At 48.9% G+C, this 19443-nt stretch overlaps 3 protein-coding genes across 3 annotated transcripts; all 3 read right to left on the bottom strand.

Annotated features, from left to right (window-relative positions):
* Positions 1-927: 927 nt before the first annotated feature.
* On the bottom strand, positions 928-4870 carry LOC119275875 (CO(2)-response secreted protease-like). The gene is made up of 10 exons (XM_037556807.1): positions 4698-4870; positions 4337-4550; positions 4090-4242; positions 3888-3999; positions 3213-3771; positions 3036-3139; positions 2699-2941; positions 2450-2564; positions 1808-2021; positions 928-1657 (listed from the first exon to the last, which is right to left on the bottom strand). The coding sequence occupies exons 1-10, from the start codon at positions 4788-4790 to the stop codon at positions 1101-1103; spliced, it is 2364 nt and encodes a 787-aa protein (XP_037412704.1). The 5' UTR covers positions 4791-4870; the 3' UTR covers positions 928-1100.
* A 2026-nt stretch (positions 4871-6896) lies between these two features.
* On the bottom strand, positions 6897-8288 carry LOC119275876 (50S ribosomal protein 5, chloroplastic-like). Its single transcript, XM_037556808.1, has 2 exons — positions 8118-8288; positions 6897-7375 (listed from the first exon to the last, which is right to left on the bottom strand). The coding sequence occupies exons 1-2, from the start codon at positions 8230-8232 to the stop codon at positions 7062-7064; spliced, it is 429 nt and encodes a 142-aa protein (XP_037412705.1). The 5' UTR covers positions 8233-8288; the 3' UTR covers positions 6897-7061.
* A 1350-nt stretch (positions 8289-9638) lies between these two features.
* On the bottom strand, positions 9639-13995 carry LOC119275874 (GDSL esterase/lipase At4g10955-like). Its single transcript, XM_037556805.1, has 3 exons — positions 13745-13995; positions 13098-13218; positions 9639-10895 (listed from the first exon to the last, which is right to left on the bottom strand). The coding sequence occupies exons 2-3, from the start codon at positions 13157-13159 to the stop codon at positions 9917-9919; spliced, it is 1041 nt and encodes a 346-aa protein (XP_037412702.1). The 5' UTR covers positions 13160-13218; positions 13745-13995; the 3' UTR covers positions 9639-9916.
* Positions 13996-19443: the final 5448 nt, after the last annotated feature.

Genomic DNA, 19443 nt, shown 5'->3' with positions numbered 1-19443 from the left:
AGTTTCAGGTTCCGAGCCTTGTCTAGGACATGTTCCATAAAAAGAATTGTATCATCAGCATATTGCAAAATGGAGAGGCCACCATCCACTAGGTGTGGCACTACTCCTGCAATCTGATCATCCTGCTTAGCGCGCTCAATCAGAACCGCTAACATATTAGCAACAATGTTAAATAACATTGGGGACATGGATTCGCCCTGGCGTAGTCCTTTTTTCGTTTGGAAGTAATGGCCTACGTCATCATTTACTTTGACGGCCACACTACCTCCAGTAACGAAATTTTAGATCCACTCGCGTCATTTATCGGCGAATCCTTTCATTCTTAGGGCCCATTGAAGGAAGCACCATTTGACCTTATGATAGGCCTTTTCAAAATCAATCTTGAGAACTACTCCCCTCATGTTTTTCCGGTGCATCTCATGAACGGTCTCATGTAGGATCACTACTCCATCGAGTATATTTCTTCCTTGCATGAAAGCGGTTTGAGATGGTTGGACGACATGGTCTGGAACCGTGTTGAGCCGATTAGTGGTCACTTTGGCGAAAATCTTGAAGCTGACATTAAGAAGACATATGGGTCGATATTGCTGAATCCGCTCAGCCTCCTTAATTTTCGGCAACAACACAATCTCACCAAAAATAAACCTAAAAAGCTCAAGTCGGCCGGCATGAAGACAATTGAACAACTTCAAAAGTTCAGTCTTAATGACTTCCCAAAAATTCTGATAGAATTCTGCGGGGAAGCCATCAGGGCCTGGAGCTTTGTTATGTTCCATTTGGAACACCACAACTTTCACCTCCTCCTCCGAGATTGGAGCCGTAAGGATATTGTTTTCTTCTGCCAAGACTTGTGGAATATCATCTGTTCGGGTCTCATCAAGGGTCAATTTAAATGTTATACTATTTATCAATTGAAGATCTGGGACGGAGGGAGTAAAAGTGAATTGCTGGCTCCATATCGAGGTACACTTTATGTCAAGACTAGTTACAAAATAGACAAATTTACGTTGATCACACGCAAAGAAATCCAGTACCCTGAAAAAGTTCCAGTAGAAAAGAAAAGGAAGAGGCAAACATAGTATCCCCCCAAAAAAAAACAATCACACGACATTAACCGCGAAAGGCGTCCGGACCGAGTGCGCGCCATCTGACCAGGTGACGGCGCCGTATGTGTACCCCTTGCTGGCCCCAACGCTCGCAAAACTCACCTCGTACGCCGCCGTTGTCCACCGCCTCGAGAACACCAGCCGCTCGGGCAACACATTCAAAGACAGGCCCGCCGGCGCCTCGACGGTCGCCGTGTACGTGGCGTTCGAGGGCCCCACGTTTATGGCGGTGCGCGAGACGGTGACCGTTTTCCCGGCCGCGAGCCTCGGCACGGAGATGGAGGGGTAGTTGAAGCCCGTGGCGATGAGATCCGGCGAGGGCGCGCCACGCGGGCAGGCGAACCCGGCGTCGCCGGAGACCATGCGAACCAGCTTGGCCTTGTAGCCGTAGTAGCAGAGGAAGTTGAGGTAGTCCTTTGCGGTGGTGTCAAACACCAGGCCCGGACTGAGCGCCCGCAGCGGGCTGATCTCGCCGGCGCCCATGTCGTGTCCGGTCGCCACCGCGCCGGTGTTGATCGCAACCGGCTGCCCAAGGTTGTTTCTCGTCGTCGCTGCAGCCATGATGGATCTCTTTGGTTAGAAATGCCGATCTACTTTGCTTAAATTTGTCGAGACTGATTGAAGGGGCACGTATTATGTATATACTCCCTCCGTTCCGATTTACTCGTCATGGTTTTAGTTGAAAGGAACGGAGGGAGTACCTGTGGTCATGAGAGCTGATCTGATCATGGACGGGGACCAGCCCGGGTGGGCCGACTTGACGAAGGCGGCGGCGCCTGCGACGTGCGGGCAGGCCATGGAAGTGCCGGACTTGATGGCGAATGCCGAGGCCTTGTTGCCGTCCGGGACGTCCGCCTTGTCTGTGGACGGCATGGCAGCGGCGAGGATGCTCACCCCGGGCGCCATTAGATCAGGCTGTCGGCAAGAAAAAAGAAACATCCTGTCAGAATGCAAGCTAGAAATGCCAGATTGGATCTTTCTCTTCTGACCCATGCTGATTAATCATGTGAACTACCTGAAGTAATAGTATTCTTTTTTCCGAAAAGGGGCGATTTATTATTTAAAAGGTTTAAGCATTACACCCGGCCTCTGCATAACTAAGATGCACACAGCCAACAAAGTTTTCACACCAAGGCAAAATAAAAGGATAAGGCGATATACAAGAAAAATGAAATCTGTATAACGCCTGAAGGTGGCCCAATCCTAAGATCATGCTGCCACCCACGTTGGATAAAAATATCCCTTGCCGAAGCCTCCAATCGTGTACACACCTCCATAAACAGGTTTCGATTATTCATTCATTGTAGAGAGGACCATAAACAAAGAGTAATAGTATTACTGACCTTGAGGATGGATTCGGTGAGACCACCAGGGCCGCGCGCTGAGAAGGACGCCACCATGGGCGCGGGCTTGAACAGCTTCACGTCCTCGGTTGGGAGGATCACGGCCGTCGGATTCCTGAACCAGGGAAACATCCATCATCCTTCATCTAGGAGTACTTTACTTCCTTTCTGGCCAGTGGTCACTGCTAAGTACTATAACACGGAAGGAAAAACTCCCGTTGGGTTGGGAAGCTGGGTTGGGAAGCTCACTTGGTGGAGTTGATGTAGTCGAGGATCTGCGCGCCCAAGTCGGCGCCCACCTGGGAGAAGGCGAAGCTGCCGGCGTCCAACGGCACGTCCTTCTCCGTGTCGTCGATCAACACCAGCCCACTCGCCCCGGACCCCTCCGCCACCAGCTTCTTCACCCGCCGCGACACCATCGAGTTCGTGCCCACGCACACTACCATCTTTCCGGCTACCTTCTGCACGTCCAGCGATCCCGGATAACAGTTGCTGCAATGAAATGCAATTCGTGACCAACACGCTCAAAATTCATCCCTCTGCACTCCATCTGCACCCGTCTACGCTCAAAATGGTCTTGCTGTACCTTGCCTCGGACACCGGCGTGTACCGGTCTGCCGCTTGTGCTCCCAACACCAGACGGAACCGCTCTCCGCTCAGGCTTTGGTTGGAGAAGTTGATGGCGACTCCCTGACATACCGCCTCACGTTCAGGACCACAGTCAGGTTGCAACAACAACAAGCATGGCAATGGCAACGCGTACCTTGACGACGTTCCCGTTGCCGAGGACGATGCTGGACTGGAAGGTGCGGTCGATGCTGGAAGCGGCGACGGTGAGGATCCACGGCGCCGAGTTGACCACCGTGTAGGGATTAGGGCCGTCGTTGCCGCCGGAGCAGACCACCAGGACGCCCCTCTGGTGCGCGTGGAACGCGCCCAGCGCGATGGGGTCGCTGAGGAAGTCGGACGCCAAGGCGGAGCTCATGCCGATGGAGATGGAGATCACGTCCACGCCGTCGCTCACCGCGTCGTCGATGGCCTTGAGCAATGCCGAGCTGGAGCACCCGCCCATGGCGCACACCTTGTACGTGGCCACGCGGCTCGCGGGCGCGCCGCCCTTGGCCGCGCCCCGGGCCAGGCCGTAGTAGTCCGCGTCCGCCACCACCGCGCCCGCGGCCGTAGATGCGCAGTGCGTGCCGTGACCGACGGTGTCTCGCGGCGAGCCGGTCATCGCGGCCGTTACCTCGCCAAGGGAGGCGTTAGACGACGTGGGCGCCGCCGAGCCGGCCTGGATGCCGTAGTACCGCGCCCCGATGAGCTTCCTGCGGCACACAATGCACGGTCTCAGAAGCTTTTTTTTTTAGGGTAGCACGGTCTCAGAAGTTAAGCCGTTGTGCACAACATGGCAAGTGTTGTTTTGTTAGGACATAAGGAGTACTTGTTGCAATTGCTCTTCTTGAAGTCCGGGCCTTCCATGCACAGGCCTCGCCACCTCGCCGGCACGTCCCCCATCCCGGCGTCGTTGAAGCTCTGCGACTCCGGCCAGACACCTGACGACGTAGGACACGAAATCAAAAAGGTTTGGGCGCGCGGATCAGAAGGGTTGCAGGCAATGCCCATGTCATAAGTCGCGCACGTACCGGTGTCGATGACGCCGATGATGACATCGCCGGAGGCCCGGCGGCCGAGGCGGTCGGTGCGGAGGCCGGACTGGGTGTCGAGGAAGTCCCACGAACGCGTGGTGTGCAGCTGCAGAGCGCGGTCCCGGAACACGGACACCACCCTCTCGTGGTCTGGTAGTGCAACAACCAAACAAAATCACCATCAACTCACTGGCGCACGATCGTCATCACAAGAAACAAACAAACAAAACCGCGACGAACGAACCGGACAGCGCGGCGGCCTCCTCGTCGGTGAGGTCGGCGGCGAAGCCCTGGAACGCGTGGTGGTAGCTATGCGTGAGCGACGGCGTGGACGGGCGTGGCTCCTGCTCGCCGCTCGCCACGACGGACGACAGCATCTCAAGGTGGGCGGCGCGCACCGCCTCCACGTCGCCGGCTGCCGAGGAAGCGGAAGGACTCCCCATGTAGACGACATACGACTGAAACGATGATGCCCGTCAAACAAACCACTTGAGATATCACATTTCCTTTAAGGGTTCAGAGCTGAGAGTTGAGACACATGCATGCATGCATGCATGGCAGGGTGCGATCTAGTATAACAGTAATAATTCTACTACTAGAGCTACCTCTTTGGTGTGCTGTGCCCGTGCTTCAGCTGAGAGGGATACCAGGAGGCGGTAGGCGAGGACGAGGATGACCAAGTGCGCGCGGTTCACCATTGATCCCTCACTCCTGGTTTCCTGCTAGAAATGGAGTGACCGATATGATGCCTGCAGCATGCGCGCTGGGCCCAATTTGTAGCCTCCTTGCTTCCTTCCTTCCTTCCTTCCTTCCTTTTGGTTTGTTTATCGGAATCCGATTCATCTCCTTTTCTCTGGTGCTGCTGCTTTACCTCGCTTTTCTTTTCTTGTTGGGTCTAGTACATATATATAGATAGATAGATAGAAGCTTCTCTGCTTTCTCGTCTTCGTCGTCGCTGATCGACCACATGGCCGTCTGAGATGAGATGATGTCCAACTGCTGACAGATTCTTCTTCTTTTTCTTCTTCTCAAGAGATTGCTTGGCACTGGGGGATGGAATATATGCGCTATGAGTGACACTCAGCCAGCCATACTGTTGCAGCGGCAGCGGTTCTCTCGGATGTAAAACAAGGTTTCGATGCTTATATCTCAAGCTTTATTTACTTAGTGCTTCTGCCCATGATTAGAGCTGACCCTACTGCTTCTTCACCGGTGGTTGCTGATCAACTACTACTACTGTATATCACAAGGAAAGTGATGGATCGTAATGTCGGCCAAGAATCTTTTGCCGTGTCGTCGTGGTATTTAACCGCACATGTCGTTAAAGCTGCGCGGCAGTGCTAACCATGTCGGTGCTACTGCTGCCTAGTGTTGGACAACGCTGGGGCTGTGGGGCAGGTCATTTTCAGGCACCTTATCGAATTGCCTTTGGCACTCGTTTTCTGCTAGTTGAGCTCTCACCTCAACGCATTTTCTTAAGGGTGTGTCTATGGTCTCGGTCGACTGAGACTTAACCAAGTCTTAGTCAAGTGATATGGTATATTAAAAGAAGAAAAACTGAGAATAAATTATTATTTTTTTACGAATCTTCATGCAAAATCAAAGGAATATAGCATCGACTGAGACATAACAAAGTCTCGGCCCACTGAGATTTAGCAAAACTGTTTTCTTAATAACAATGTGTTTCTTCTTTTCTCAGCACTGCTTCTCTTTTTCTCTCTCTCTTATTAAGGATTTGTTTCATACTAGTATTATCTTCAGAGCACTCAGTGGCGGAAACAAGCCTAGGGCAACTAGGGCTATAGCCCTAGGCCTAGTACTAAGATTCCTTGTAATCCCTTTCTACAAAGTACTGGAAATTTGAAGAATTTCATGTTCAAGCTTGCTCAGCCCTAGGCGTACCTCGCTGCTAGCTTCGCCACTGAGAGCACTGCCTATTTTCCCTTCTTGCTTTGGTATGGCAATATCATGATGACTGTTTAATTTTATATTGGGGTGGAGATCCGAGACGGGATCGCAATCAGAAATTCATTGCCACTGGAGATGAGATGGTGGGGAGCAAAGGGAGAAAGTACAAGGGAGGAATGTGAGGTTTAAGAGTGTCAAGTGCCAGCACATAGCAAAAGCTTTTTTGCTCCATGACAATGCCGCATCCACTTCTCGCTATTCCGCCTGCCTGCCATTCTGTTTCAGGCCTGCCTACTGACTGACCAAGCAGACCCAGAATCAACTTAAGTCATGGTGTTCCTGTTCTTCAGTTATTATTTCAGTGGGAACTTGATGCATCCCAAGATCCAGACGATGAATGTTATAGATAGACAGATAAAAAATTTATTTTCAGTTAAAATTGAACTGACAAGTAGTAGATGACTGTAAAGAGTTTGAGGGGGTGTACGTTGTTGTTGCTCTTGTTCTTGTTGTTCCTTCCTTGAGCATCAAGGGCCACAAAGGAGAGGGCTGGGTGCAGTATTCACATACTGGGCAGCGTAACCAACTGAGCAAGCAAACGGAGATTCGTTTGAGCTATCAAAGCCAGTGGAAACTCGTCTGAAAGAGCAGACTTTCAGCAAGCACGAGACTTGTCTGAAAACTGATGTTTTTGTTATCGAAAAAGGACCGATGTTCCTTCCAAGTTTTAAGCCACTGCATATTTGAGGGAAGATGGTGTCCAAGGACTAGTCGGCATTCCAATATCATGTTTGAAATAAATTAAAATTTTACAGAAAACATCCCAAAACGTGCTTCAGACAGACAGTTGTACAACATAGACTAAAATTGGTTAAAAGCACATCAATCCGCTGCTATGGACACGCAAAAAGGTTTCATTTCATTATGGTAATATAGTTAACTGCACTATAACCGATTATGTGTTTCAGAACAGAAAAATTGTACAAACCAAACAGACACCAATGCATTAGAGGAACGCAACACGGAGGTTTAAAGACCAGCCGTTTAACATCATGTGCCGGTCAGACATTCTTGAGCTTCTTCATCTTGGACGGTGGCCACCTGCCCTTCTTCCTCAGCCGCCTCTTCTGGACGAGCCGCTTGCGCCTCTGCCTCAGCTTCTTGGCCACCTTCATCCGTGCCCTCTGCTCCAGGATCATCTGCTGCTTGGACTCGAGCGGCATGTCCTCGATAGAAGCCGCTGGTTTTGGCTTCTCTGGTTGCTCCGCGGCATCAGTTGCACCAGCCTCTGCAGAGGCGTGGACAACTACGGGCATTTTCTTGGCAAGAGAAACATGGCTAACTGAGGCGCCGGTCTTGCACTGAAGTCTCGAGGCTACAAGAAGAGCAATGACAAACGACACTTAGTAGGATCTATGCTTACACTACACCGATGTAAACATTGAAATTCTGAGCTCATGTATGTCACATGATTCGTAGCATATGTAATGTGCAGTAGCTAAATTTATTGTGCTTTCTACTATCGTTAGATGGAATTGCTACAGAAAAGATATGGCCTGTCTATGCTTACACTGATGTACACATTGACATTCTGAGCTCATGTGTGTCACATTGCTCATAGCATATGTAATGCGCAGTAGCTAATTTTAGTGTGCTCGCTACTATCATTAGATGGAGCTGCTAGAGAAAACATATGGCATGTAAACTCAATAACTCGTCTGTAGCAACCTGCAAACCGCGAGCTGCCACGGTGTGCTTACAGGTTTCATCAAGTGTCCGTAGCGGTGGCCTATGCTAGTAGCACTAAGTTTGAAAGGAGCAACCTTGTGAGGTAGTAGTAAATGTAGGCTAGCAGTGAAAAATGAACATTCTTCCAAGAAACTGGTGCAGACAGATTGTTTGAAGAAATTGAAATTCCCGGACGAGCCATTCCCATCGAGGACAAGCAGAGACGCCGCGACTAAAATTACGCACGCCCGAACTAATTCCTCCACCGATTTCGTCATCGGACTTGGCAACAAGGGATCCCCCAGTAAGTACTAATACAGTACTACTTAGCCATGGAACCTCAACGAACGTACGGGGCAATGGCAGGATGATGCATAAGGGCAGCTTACCGAGGTAAGGGACGACATTATTGTTGGCGGCGGAGCTGGAGAGAGCTCGGGCACGAGGAGCGGAGGAGGAGGAGGGGGCGAGGAAGGAGACGGTGGGGGACAGGAGGAGCGCCATGGCTGTGGATTTGGGTTCTGGCCTATCCTATGCGGAGGAACACCACCTCTGCTGGGGGGATAAGCCTGTACAGGGAGAGTGCGCTGCGGTCTGATCAGAAATCAACGGACAGAGTTAGTCGCGCTTGAAAAGGGCTGAGATGCTCTGCTCCTCACGTAAGAAAACATAAAGCCACAGCATTTCATATACTATATTTTTAGCTTAACATCACAGCATTTGATTTCATTTTACAGTGGACGTATTATTTTTCAACAATTCTATGCAGGCGCACATGTTGTAACATGCTATTGTTTTAGGGTTTCTGGGTTGCACAAATATGACCAAAGGTGGCCACTTGATATGCATTTTAAATAGTGTAAGAGCATACCAAAACGTTTCTAACCGCTAAGAGCAACTCTAACATAGACCCATATCAGCCAGCTAGCCTTCATATTTGGTGGTTGGACGAGGACGAGCCCTCCATCCATCCAAGTATTGGTACCACAGACATTTTGGGAGACACACTTTCTTTAGCCGCCGCCATTTGGTGTCACCCCTGCTGGCCGGACCGTTCCTGGACTTCCCATACTTCATTGCCGCCCCGCAACTGTTTCTCGCCATCTCGTCGTGCCACTCCTTCCACCGCTCGATCTCAAGGTGTTTGACGACTTACCCCGAGGTAGATTTCGCCAACGTTTCTTGTAAATTTAGTTTAGCAGCTCGTAGCTCATATAGATGGCATAGGATTCACATTCTATGTAGATTGATCCACTAGTAGAGCTATTTTTGGACAATTCATCATTGGATTCAAGCTTGAGTCCGAGAGTAAAATCATGGACGCCGAAGATGATATGTTCTCTTGATGGTTGCTGACTGGATAGCGGCAACCGGCACAAAGAGGGAGCGTGCAAGATCACAGGTTGGTCGTGCGACATTTCATCAAAACAGAACAGAAGGCCACGAGAAGCTCATGTGCGACTACTTTCTGTCGGGTTGTTCCATGGATGTTCCGTTGGATCGACGACATGGAAGCTAATGAACCATTCTTCCGGGAACAGAGAAATACCATGGTTTTCCCCTTATCATAAAGTGAATGCGGCACTTCTGATGAGTGCATATGGCATGCATGCAGCTCTATTGGATGATTATCTTCAAATGGCTGAAGATAAAATCATAAAGTGCACAAAAATGTTCGCTGAAACAATCATGAAGGTTTAAGGAGCGCAATATCTACGAGCACCCAATGACAAGGATACGGCCAGGCTTCTATTAATGAATGCAGCAAGACGCTGTCCTAGGATATGAAGATTATTGGTTCCACATATCCCTTGAATACAAATAAAATTAGAGCTCAAATACAAGTACTTTCGTCCTGCATTTTGTGTCAAAGAAAAAAAAAAGAGGGAGTATATCCAAGTACAAGCATGTAGACAGATTATTTGTTCAATATCACAAAAGATAATCATAACCTAAAATACAGGGTTACAGATGCATGATGTCTGAACATCTCTTCAGGAAATTAACAGATTTTGTGCAGGCCGACAGTGCAGTCATAAACATAGGTGTTAAGTAATAGTATGTCACAGTATAGTAACTGATAAATGTAAACTGAATGAATCATATGAACAAATGGAGAGATCAAACGGACAGCTGGAGTATATGATACTGCGAAGATATCTTCCATCTTCATTTTACCATCGCGTACCTAAGAGTACCGATATTTATTGCATTGCAAGTTCAGATTCGGTTGCCACCATTGGCTAATGCCATGGGCATATTTGAAGTCCGGTGAAGGGCTCACGTTTACAATTAAGTCTGCAGATGGAAGAAGGTGCAGCGGTTCTGATTCCCATCCTAATGCCTTGTAAAACAGGTCTCCGATTGAGTTTTGGGTCGCAAGCTTCTCAATAAATCCAGCACCGAGATCCTCCATGTTCCTACGATGCTGGAAGTACCCAATGTACTCTGAACATACATGGTCTCCTGGATTAACAAACAGATATGGCGTCCATGATAACAAAATGTTGAATGATTCTTCCGCAACAGACCTCTGATTGTTCCCCTCGGTTTTTGCTTTCAGTGCAATAGTTAGTCCCGCGGTAATAACACTTCTTGCAATGCGGAAACCATGCTTTACCCTCTCATCCCTGATTCCCTCTATCGGAGCAGCGACAAACGGTGGATTGAAGAGAAAACTATCCAAAAGAGCGCCCTTCTTAACCATGTTTCTTCCAGTAAGGATGGCCGTACCTGCACCCAGTGAATGACCAGCTAGCCAAATCGGGGGTCCAGGGAAAGCTGAGGCTACATTTTGAACAGCTTGCATCGGAATTGCAAATCTTGAGGTCTTATGGAGACCATTTTGAACAAGCTGGAGGTCAAGGGAAAGATCTCTAGAAATAGTTTCCTTCTCAGTTATGGTGCCTCTGAAGGCAATGATAAATCTAGGGGCATCCTGGGCAGAAGCTTCTTTACTTGAAGGAGGGTTGAATTCAAATATTGCACCGAATATAGACAAGTCAACATCATCGACAAGCTTGCGGATCATCTCAAAATGGAAGAACTCCCACCAAGGAGGTGCTGCGGCGTCAACAGATTTACGGTTTAGTTGCCGGTCTCTCTCCAAAACATACACGGCCTGAACTAAACATGCAGCCACAGATCTCCTATTATTCTCGCAGTTCCTTTTGTGGGTCCAAAGAAAAGAGAGAAAGTTACTACCTTATGAGAACAGGACATAAAATGGAAGCTGAGAACAGGACATAAAGTGCAAGCTGAGAACAGGACAACATAGGGCCAGTTCTTTTTGGGCTTATGGCTGGCTGTGGAAATAAGCTGCCCTCTCCCCAGGCAGCTTATTTCCACAGCCAGCCATAAGCCCCAAAAGAACTGCCCCATAGTCATGTACCCCCTCCATTCCATATTAGTTGTCCCTGATTTAGTACAAAGTTGTACTAAATCAGCGACAAATTGTACTAAATCAGTAATCAGCAACATCTTTCCTGAAAGGGTAACTTACTTTATGCCATCCAAACGAACAATGCTTTTGAATTTTTTTATAACCCAACAATAAAATAACTAAATAAGTTTGAAAATCCTTTCTCACTTTTCCAGTACTATTTGTATTGCTCAATTCTACTTCTATTTGGTTACAGTAGTTTTCCCCATCTTGTAATCCTTTTTTGGGTCAAGGTACATGATGTTATTGGTAGATGACCCATCCATCGCTAGATGTACGGCTAGGAGATTTGCTAAGCTGCCAATGGGGGCCAACAGTTAGGTACTAATTTTTTGGGGCTCACCAACCCCCAGCAGTGTAATAGTATCTATGGCCCCTTACTTGACAGTTAGTGGCATCGAGTTAGGCTGGGAAGATGGTAGAGGCACTGAGGCACCCAGCGATTACATTGGGTGGCGATTTTGCTGGGCGGAGGTGGAGAAGGTAGGCAGATGCGAATGCAGAAGAAAACAATGGGACAGCAAGATTGCGTCAATTAGGAATGAGGTGTGTGTTGGTGCCGTGGTTAGTTGTTGCAAATCATGTTCTAATGTAGTGCACCCAGTTAACCCATACACACCCATAGAGATGCAGAGCAAATGAAGTAACAAAACATAACTAGTCTGTTCTAGCACTCTACATTAAGCTAAACTTAATACTTTTTCAATTCAAGCTAAACTTAATTTTCACAGTGATTTTGGCAATCTTCTCCTCTCTCCTCCAAGGAGGCAACATTATTGAATTAAACAATAACACTTGTATTCAGCAAATTCACATGTTAGCACACATCCAGATGTGGAATGTTTTAGTGGAACCTAATTCAAGAACTGCTGCCCTGACAAACAAAAATTGCTTATTCCTGAAGCATGCGCTGTGATGAATGTGTAGAGTCATAATTTTTTTGACCAGTAAACGTCAATGCACAACTGCATATAGTAACATAAGAAATGATAATGAGGATTGCAACTGATTCTGATTGAAAAGGGGCAATCTCGAGGTTATAAGTATGCTGTCTACCAAGACCATGTCAAATGCTTTTCAATAAAAATGAGAGTTATTTCATTAGAGAAAAATAGCCTACATAAAAGATGAATAATCCAAAGCCAATACTGATGAAGCTTCAGGCCACTTTGGGTTAGGCCATAACCGGTGTGGAGTTGGCTGGAGATTGATTGCGTACGATAGCAAAAATTAAACAACTAATGCCTGGCCCATTACAGCCATAGTTATGTCCTGGTGTGGATGCCATGTTAAGAACCAGTCGGTGACTTGGGGTTCATTAGTGCCTCCTACCATAAAATTAATCCTATGGTCTTCACTGAAATATAAGAGATGAATATAGGTCTTGCAAAATTCTTCAAAATCTTTTGCATAGTCAAATTTAGGATTAGCTGGAATAGAATGAAGAACATAATTACATAGAGATCTAAGGTGAAAATATGCATGAGAAGGAGAGAGGAGTTTACATCACACATTCCGTTTTCTATCATATGCTCAAAGTTTACTAACTTGCACTCCTTTCTATGTTTCTAGAGGAATCGTTGGCAAGAAAATAAACACCATAAACTTGAATATATCACATTGTGTTATCTACCAATTATGACTGATGACTATGATAAGTTCCGTAAACATCACTGGTTCGGTGGGATTATTTACCCGAGCAAATGCTAAATTTATGTAATCAGGAAAAACAACATGAGATATACAGCTATTGGGATTAAATTAAGCAACACATAGCGACAGAATCTCATAAAAGTACACAGGTCTTTGCAACTGGACTTGAATCGGCATTTAACATAGCAAACATATTGGATTCAAATGTAAGCTCTATGCAAGTGCTATCTATCAAACACTTGCAAAACATTATAGTTAATGTTATGTAACATACCAATTAACAGGATTAAGATATGTCGGCCCTGAGATACCAAAGATGTCTCTCTCCACAGCCATCAGGCTATACAAAGCTGCTCTTCAGTTGATTGGTTTTGATAGTGAAGAAAAACATAGCACTGAAATAAGTAGAAAAGGTCAGCACATAAAAGTACAAATCTTCAAATTGTTGAACTCTTCAAGCAAAACATATACAAATGCAACATCGGGGGAGCATTGCAATCAAATACTAAAGAAAGGGGCAACTCTATTCCTTAGTGTACGAAGTCTAAAACTTCTGGCTCAGTTCAGCAGACAGGTTAAATCAGTGTTCGTTCCAACTATGGATAGCAACTGATAGCTGTGAAATAAGGTAACTGGCGGTCGAGCATTTCAGCCTTTCAGGGCCAATCAGGCAAGAAAAGGTATCAAAGGAGAGGAAGTTGGCGGTTGAGAGGAAAATCGGTAGCGGCGGCACGAGTCTGGAAGAATGATCTTGAACAAGCATTGGAGAGAAAAATAGCAACGACATTTTCGCCTAAATTGGATCCCCGCCTGAGAAATCCAATCAAAATCGAGCGAATGGGATGAAAAGAGAGGCAACGGATAGATCTTGCCGGGGGATGGGGATCAAACGAATCTGGGACAGAGGAAGAAGAGTGTTACCTTGACGAACAGCGATGAGGACGGGACCGGAGTGGGAGGGGAGGGACGAGAGCCGAAACTGACAGCCTGTTTGGCAAACTAATGGAAGGGGAATGGGAGTTTAACTCTAATTCCCTTTCTCCATCTCAATTACCAGCCCTCCCCAGGTAATAGATATGTGGGACTTCTACACGAATTCCCCTTCAACTTCCCTGTTGAATTCCCATTCCATCTAAACAAACAAAGGAATAAAACTCTCTGTGCCTCAAACTCCCATTCCCTCTCTCAGGGTGGGGGCGCAGACAAGATCTCATGGCAGCAGGTAACTTGTTTAGAGCATCTCCAGTCGTTGGCCCACCAGAAGCCTTACGTCTTGGGGCGGGCCGGCGCTAAAATCGGCTCTAGGGATGATTGGATTCCCAGCCGCCGCCCTCAGGTCGTCTTCAGGCGCCAATATCGGTCTATTTTTGACATAAATATGCCCGCCTTTCGGCCCACTTTCGACGAAAAAACGGCCCGCTATCGGCTCATATTTGCCGTGGTTGGGCGCAAATTCAACAGAAGTTATTTTTATCACATCACAGAAAATCAATAGAAATCAAATAGTTCAATACAAATTATATAGTTCAACGACCCAAGTTCAATTCCCAGAATTGACAGGTGATGCACAGGGGTTTTTCCCCGTTTATTGAGGATCAAGCTTGGTGTGTGGTGGAACAACTCATCAATAAATATCTTGATACTCATTTAAAAAATTCTAAGGACCATGTTTATCTTGGTACTCATACTAAAATGGTCGTATGCAACCTTAGTTGGTGCAAAGGCCGGGAAATGAAAATCTCTCCCATTTTTAGGGCAGCTAATCGGTTTATACACCAGGCCCCCACTCGGGTCGCCCCCCGCTCGGGCGACTCGGGCTCCCCAACCCTACCGCCGTCGGGGCCTAGCCTATCCTCCTCCCCTCCTCCTGCCGCCGTCGGAGGACGCCGCCGGCTTGCGCCCGGAGGCCGACGGCGGTGGCGGGGGCTCTTCCTCCCTCCCGCATCTCAGGGGTGGCGGGACCCCAATATGCGTCGAGGTGCGGCCGATCTAGAAGCGACGGCGTTGGCTTCGACGGCGGCGGCGGTCGGCCCTACCTCGGGCCACGGGCGGCTGCTGCGGCGGCTGGCCTGGATCGGGCGGCGATGCGATGCGGTCTTCGACGGCATGTCATCTGGCTTTAGATCGGCGGCGGCGTCGAGGGCCTGGTGGACTGCTTGGCGGCACCCATGGCAGATCTGTTCTGGCCGGTGTAGCCAGTGGTGGTGGTCATCTTCTTCGTCGGTGGTGGCCGACCAGAAGCTTGGTGATTGGATCTCGAGATCCATCATCTAGTCCCGACTGCGAGTTGGGGAGACATGGTTGCCGGTGAAAACCGAGCCGACGGCAGGCAATCGCGGCGTTCTACGCCGTTACCTTGATGAAGGCATCATCGTGTAACTATTGTCGACCCACTCATGCTGCTCCGGAGGAAACCCTAGGATTTGGTGTTCCAGATCGGACGATGGCGGCACTGCGGTGTCGTTTCTCTCTTGGGAGCATCGTTTGTGGAGCAGCGCTGGAAGTCAGAGGCAGGAGGTGGAGCGGCTTCGTCTTTCACGGAACTTCGGTGGAGATGTCAAGTCATGCATGACCGATAGGTGCTACGCTTGGTCATGCCTGGTCGGCAGGTGCTACGCACGACAGATCCTCCAAAGACTTCAAGCTGTGTCGGCTGGTGATACTTGGCAGCATGGCGCTGAGGTGTATCAGTGGCGACCGCGACGTGTTCAGCTGTTTGCGCGCAGGGCGGAGGTGCCGTTGGGCGCCGTGGTGGCGTTGACGATAGCTAGACCGAGCAAGGTTGATGCAGCAGTACAGTTCTGAAGATGGAGCGGTGGCAGTTGGCGGCGGCGGCCTCTGAGAGCACGCCGGACCAGTGTGTGCCCCAGACCCTGCAAGTGGCTAGGTTGGGGTCTCAGGTCTTAGATGTTAGGCTTGGCTGCGATGTCTGTTTGGTATTAGGCCCAGGCTATCTGCGCCCCTTCATCAACTGGATAGGTGTAGCGATAGTTTGTTGCTTAGAGGACGGCTTTAGTCTTACTGTTGTATTGATTTTGTATGGTCTTGTGAGAATAATTAATAAAGTGGCCATATGCATTGCCCAGATGCAGAGGCCGGGGGTCACCCTCCTTTTCTATAAAAAATATAGTTCAACAAACAAAAACTCATATTTCATCACACGTCGAGCTAGTCGTTTCCCTTAAGCCTCCATAGGTGCCCCACCGATCCTGCTGCAGTTGTTGATGCACCTGTGGGTTTCGGATCTCCTAACGCATATTGAGGAAGGCATTCCAGGTTACCGGTAGCTGGTGATCAACCTGCGCAAGAGGACCCTGCCTGCAATATGGTTCAGTGTCAAACACTGGCTCTTCCTGCTCGCTCTCAATGATCATGTTGTGCAAGATGACACATCAAGTCATGATCTCCCACATTTGATCTTTCAACCAGGTCTGCGCAGGGTAACGGACAACAGCAAATCGAGATTGGAGCACACCAAATGCCCGCTCGACATCCTTCCTGCAAGCCTCCTAAACCTTCGCAAAGTGGGAGTTCTTGCCTCCTGGCACAGGGTTTGAAATAGTCTTCATGAATGTAGACCATCTCGGATAGATGCCATCAGTTAGGTAGTATCCCTTGTCGTAGTGCCGCCCATTGACCTCGAAGTTCACCGGAGGAGAATGACCTTCAACAAGCTTGACAAAGACAGGGGAGCACTACAGCACATTGATGTCATTGTAAGTTCCTGGCATACCAAAGGAGTGCCAAATCCAGAGGTCCTGTGTGGCCACTGCCTCAAGTACCACACTGCAACCGCCTTTGGCGCATTTGTACATCCCCTGCCAAGAAAATGGACAGTTCTTCCATTTCCAATGCATGCAGTCGATGCTTCCAAGCATCCCAGGAAATCTTCTTGCTACATTCTGTGCTAGGATCCGAGCAGTGTCTTCAGCATTGGGTGATTGCAAGTATTGCGGTCCAAACACTGCCACCACCGCTCTGCAGAACTTGTAGAAACACTCAATGGTCGTGGACTCGGCCATGCACCCATAGTCGCCGAGTGAATCACCGGGAGCTCCGTATGCAAGCATCCTCATAGCTGTCGTGCACTTCTGGATTGAGGTGAATCCAAGTTTACCAGTGCAATCCTTCTTACACTTGAAGTAGTTGTCGAACTCCCGGATGGAATTCATAATCCTGAGGAAAAGCTTTCGGCTCATCCGATAACGGCGCCGAAATACTTTGTCGCGGTGCAGTGGAGCGTCGGCTAAGTAGTCGGAGTAGAGCATGCAGAAGCCTTCCAGACGATGCCGTTCTTTGCTTTCAGCCGCCCCGGCGCCGAGCCACCTCGCCGCGACTTTTCATTGCTCGCTAGCAGGCCGGCGAGGGCGGCGAGGACCATGAGATGCTCCTTGTCCTGGACGTCAGCATCAGCTTCCTCCTCTAGCAGCGCCACGAGCGCCTCCTCGTCGTCCGAGTCCATCACCGAGCAGACAAATTGCCGAACACCTGGCGCGCGTGGTAGGCACATAGCCGTCGGGATACTGCCATGCGTGGCCGGAGCACCGAAAAACTTGCCCGGAAGGTGGTGGAGAGGTTGCCGCGGCGAAACCTTCTCTCTTTTCCAGCGGGGAATGGCCAATCTAGCGGTGTTGGGTGGTGGGTGGCGCCGTGATCGACAGGGTGGTGGCCGAGCGCGCGGAGGTGGGGGTCAAATCTAGACGATTGCCTTGACTTTTCGCCTGCTAGTGTGGCCCAGGCGTGTTTTCCCCTTCCGCCGGAGCCCCCGGGCGCCCCCCAGTGCGCTGGGTTTGGCCTGGGATCGCCGAGCCCAAAAACGGGCCGAGCCGGCGGATTTCAGCGTCTTGGGGGCACAACTGGTTTTTTTACTCCGGTGCAAAAAAAGTCACCCTGGGGGGCCTGTTGGGGGCGCGGCTGGAGATGCTCTTAAGAGCGTCTCTCTCCCCTAAACCACCTCCTTGAATGACAAGATGAGGGGTACTAGTGTGTGCGTGTGTGTGTATATACGAGCGCTTGCATTTTTACTGTGTTTAAAAAGTTATGGGACGGTCATGACCAAACGGGTCTCAAAACGGTTGTATTTGATTGGATTTGACAAGCCAACCCGACCATAAATTACATCAAATTCACCAGTTTGACCAACCAAATTCATTTGCTCTCTCCTCTCTTCTTTGTCCTTTGCATCAGACATCTCGTAGCTCCGCCGTCACCCTTGCTCCATAGTCGTTCCGAGCCTCAGCGCCGCCAGCACCGGCACTACAATGCTCTCTACCATGCTCGCCGCCGCGGACATCATTGCCGGCCTCAATGCCACCGCAGTACGCCCGGCAACTATCATGCTGCTCCTTGTGCTTTATGTGTTTGACACATTGTTCGACCTAGATTTTGTGATTTATCCATAAGGAAAACGATGGATTCCGATGCTTCATCAGACTTGGAGTATGGACCGACGAAGCTTGATAAAAATGATTGAAGATGAGTTTTTTGATTCATCGGATTCGAACGAAGTGGACATGATCATGCAAGAGGAAATGGACCGGCAGGTGGAGCAGATTCTCAACTTCAAGGGCTCGATCAAAGGGAGAAGAGTGGTCAATCGGGATAGGGTCTCCGGAGCACGACTACTGCACAAGAACTACTTTGTTCCGAACCCAACTTTTTCGAATGATCCATAGTTTTTTCGTTGTTTCGAATGCGCAAACCATTGTTTTTGTGCGCTGTGGGGGAGTGGAGGTTGTCGGTGTCAAAACTGAAAGATCTCGGTTAGGGGGGCCCAAGTTGTGCATCTAAGGATCAATGGTAATAGGGGACCAAGGGACACAGTGTTTACCCAGGTTCGGGCCCTCTTAAGGGAGGAAAAACCCTACTCCCGCTTGATTATATTCGATGAGTATATGGAGATTACAAGAGTTGATCTACCTCAAGATTGCAATGGCTAAACCCTAGATGTCTAGCCTATCGGTATTCCAATGACGGTAAATAAGATAGCCTCTACGGTCTAACCCCTCTAGTTTATATACACACCGGAGGGGCCTAGGGTTTGTACAAGGTTGGTTCATCGGGGAAGGAAACATTCGGACTCTGATCTTGCTGTCTACGTATGGAGAAGTCCCATCCGAACATAGAGGATAATCTTTAGCTTGATATTGTACGGCCCATTCCCGACCCATACTCCTAGGTCGGACACCTGAGGACCCCCGAATCCAGGACTCCCTCAGTAGCCCCCGAACTTGCCTTCAATAACGATGTAGTGTGCGGATATAAGTCTTCGGCTTTGCAAGGCGGGTTCTCCACCATACTCCGGATTGATGATAGTCCGGCATCAGCTTTCCCGTCCAGTTTTTATGATTCCTTCCCGTCGTCGCCTCGATTTCCACGCGTATGAGTGAATGCGAGCGGTCTGTTACCCTTGTATTTTTTATATTTTTAGCAGGCATGGGCAGTGCCTATATAACGAGGTTAGATCTCCAAAACACCATCTCACATCGCCCCAAGAGCTACAGGGAAAACCACGGAAAAAACTCAAACCATGGCTAGTCCTCGGCTCCTCCTCGTGTCCTCATGGCCCTCAAGAGGGGGATTGGCAAAGTTGTTCCGTATCCCATCTCCAACTCAATCGA

Source organism: Triticum dicoccoides, chromosome 3B (assembly GCF_002162155.2).
Source record: "Triticum dicoccoides isolate Atlit2015 ecotype Zavitan chromosome 3B, WEW_v2.0, whole genome shotgun sequence".
NCBI classification, from domain to species: domain Eukaryota; kingdom Viridiplantae; phylum Streptophyta; class Magnoliopsida; order Poales; family Poaceae; genus Triticum; species Triticum dicoccoides.
The sequence above is the reverse complement of the archived record's forward strand: the minus strand, read 5'-3'. Positions and strand labels throughout refer to the sequence as shown.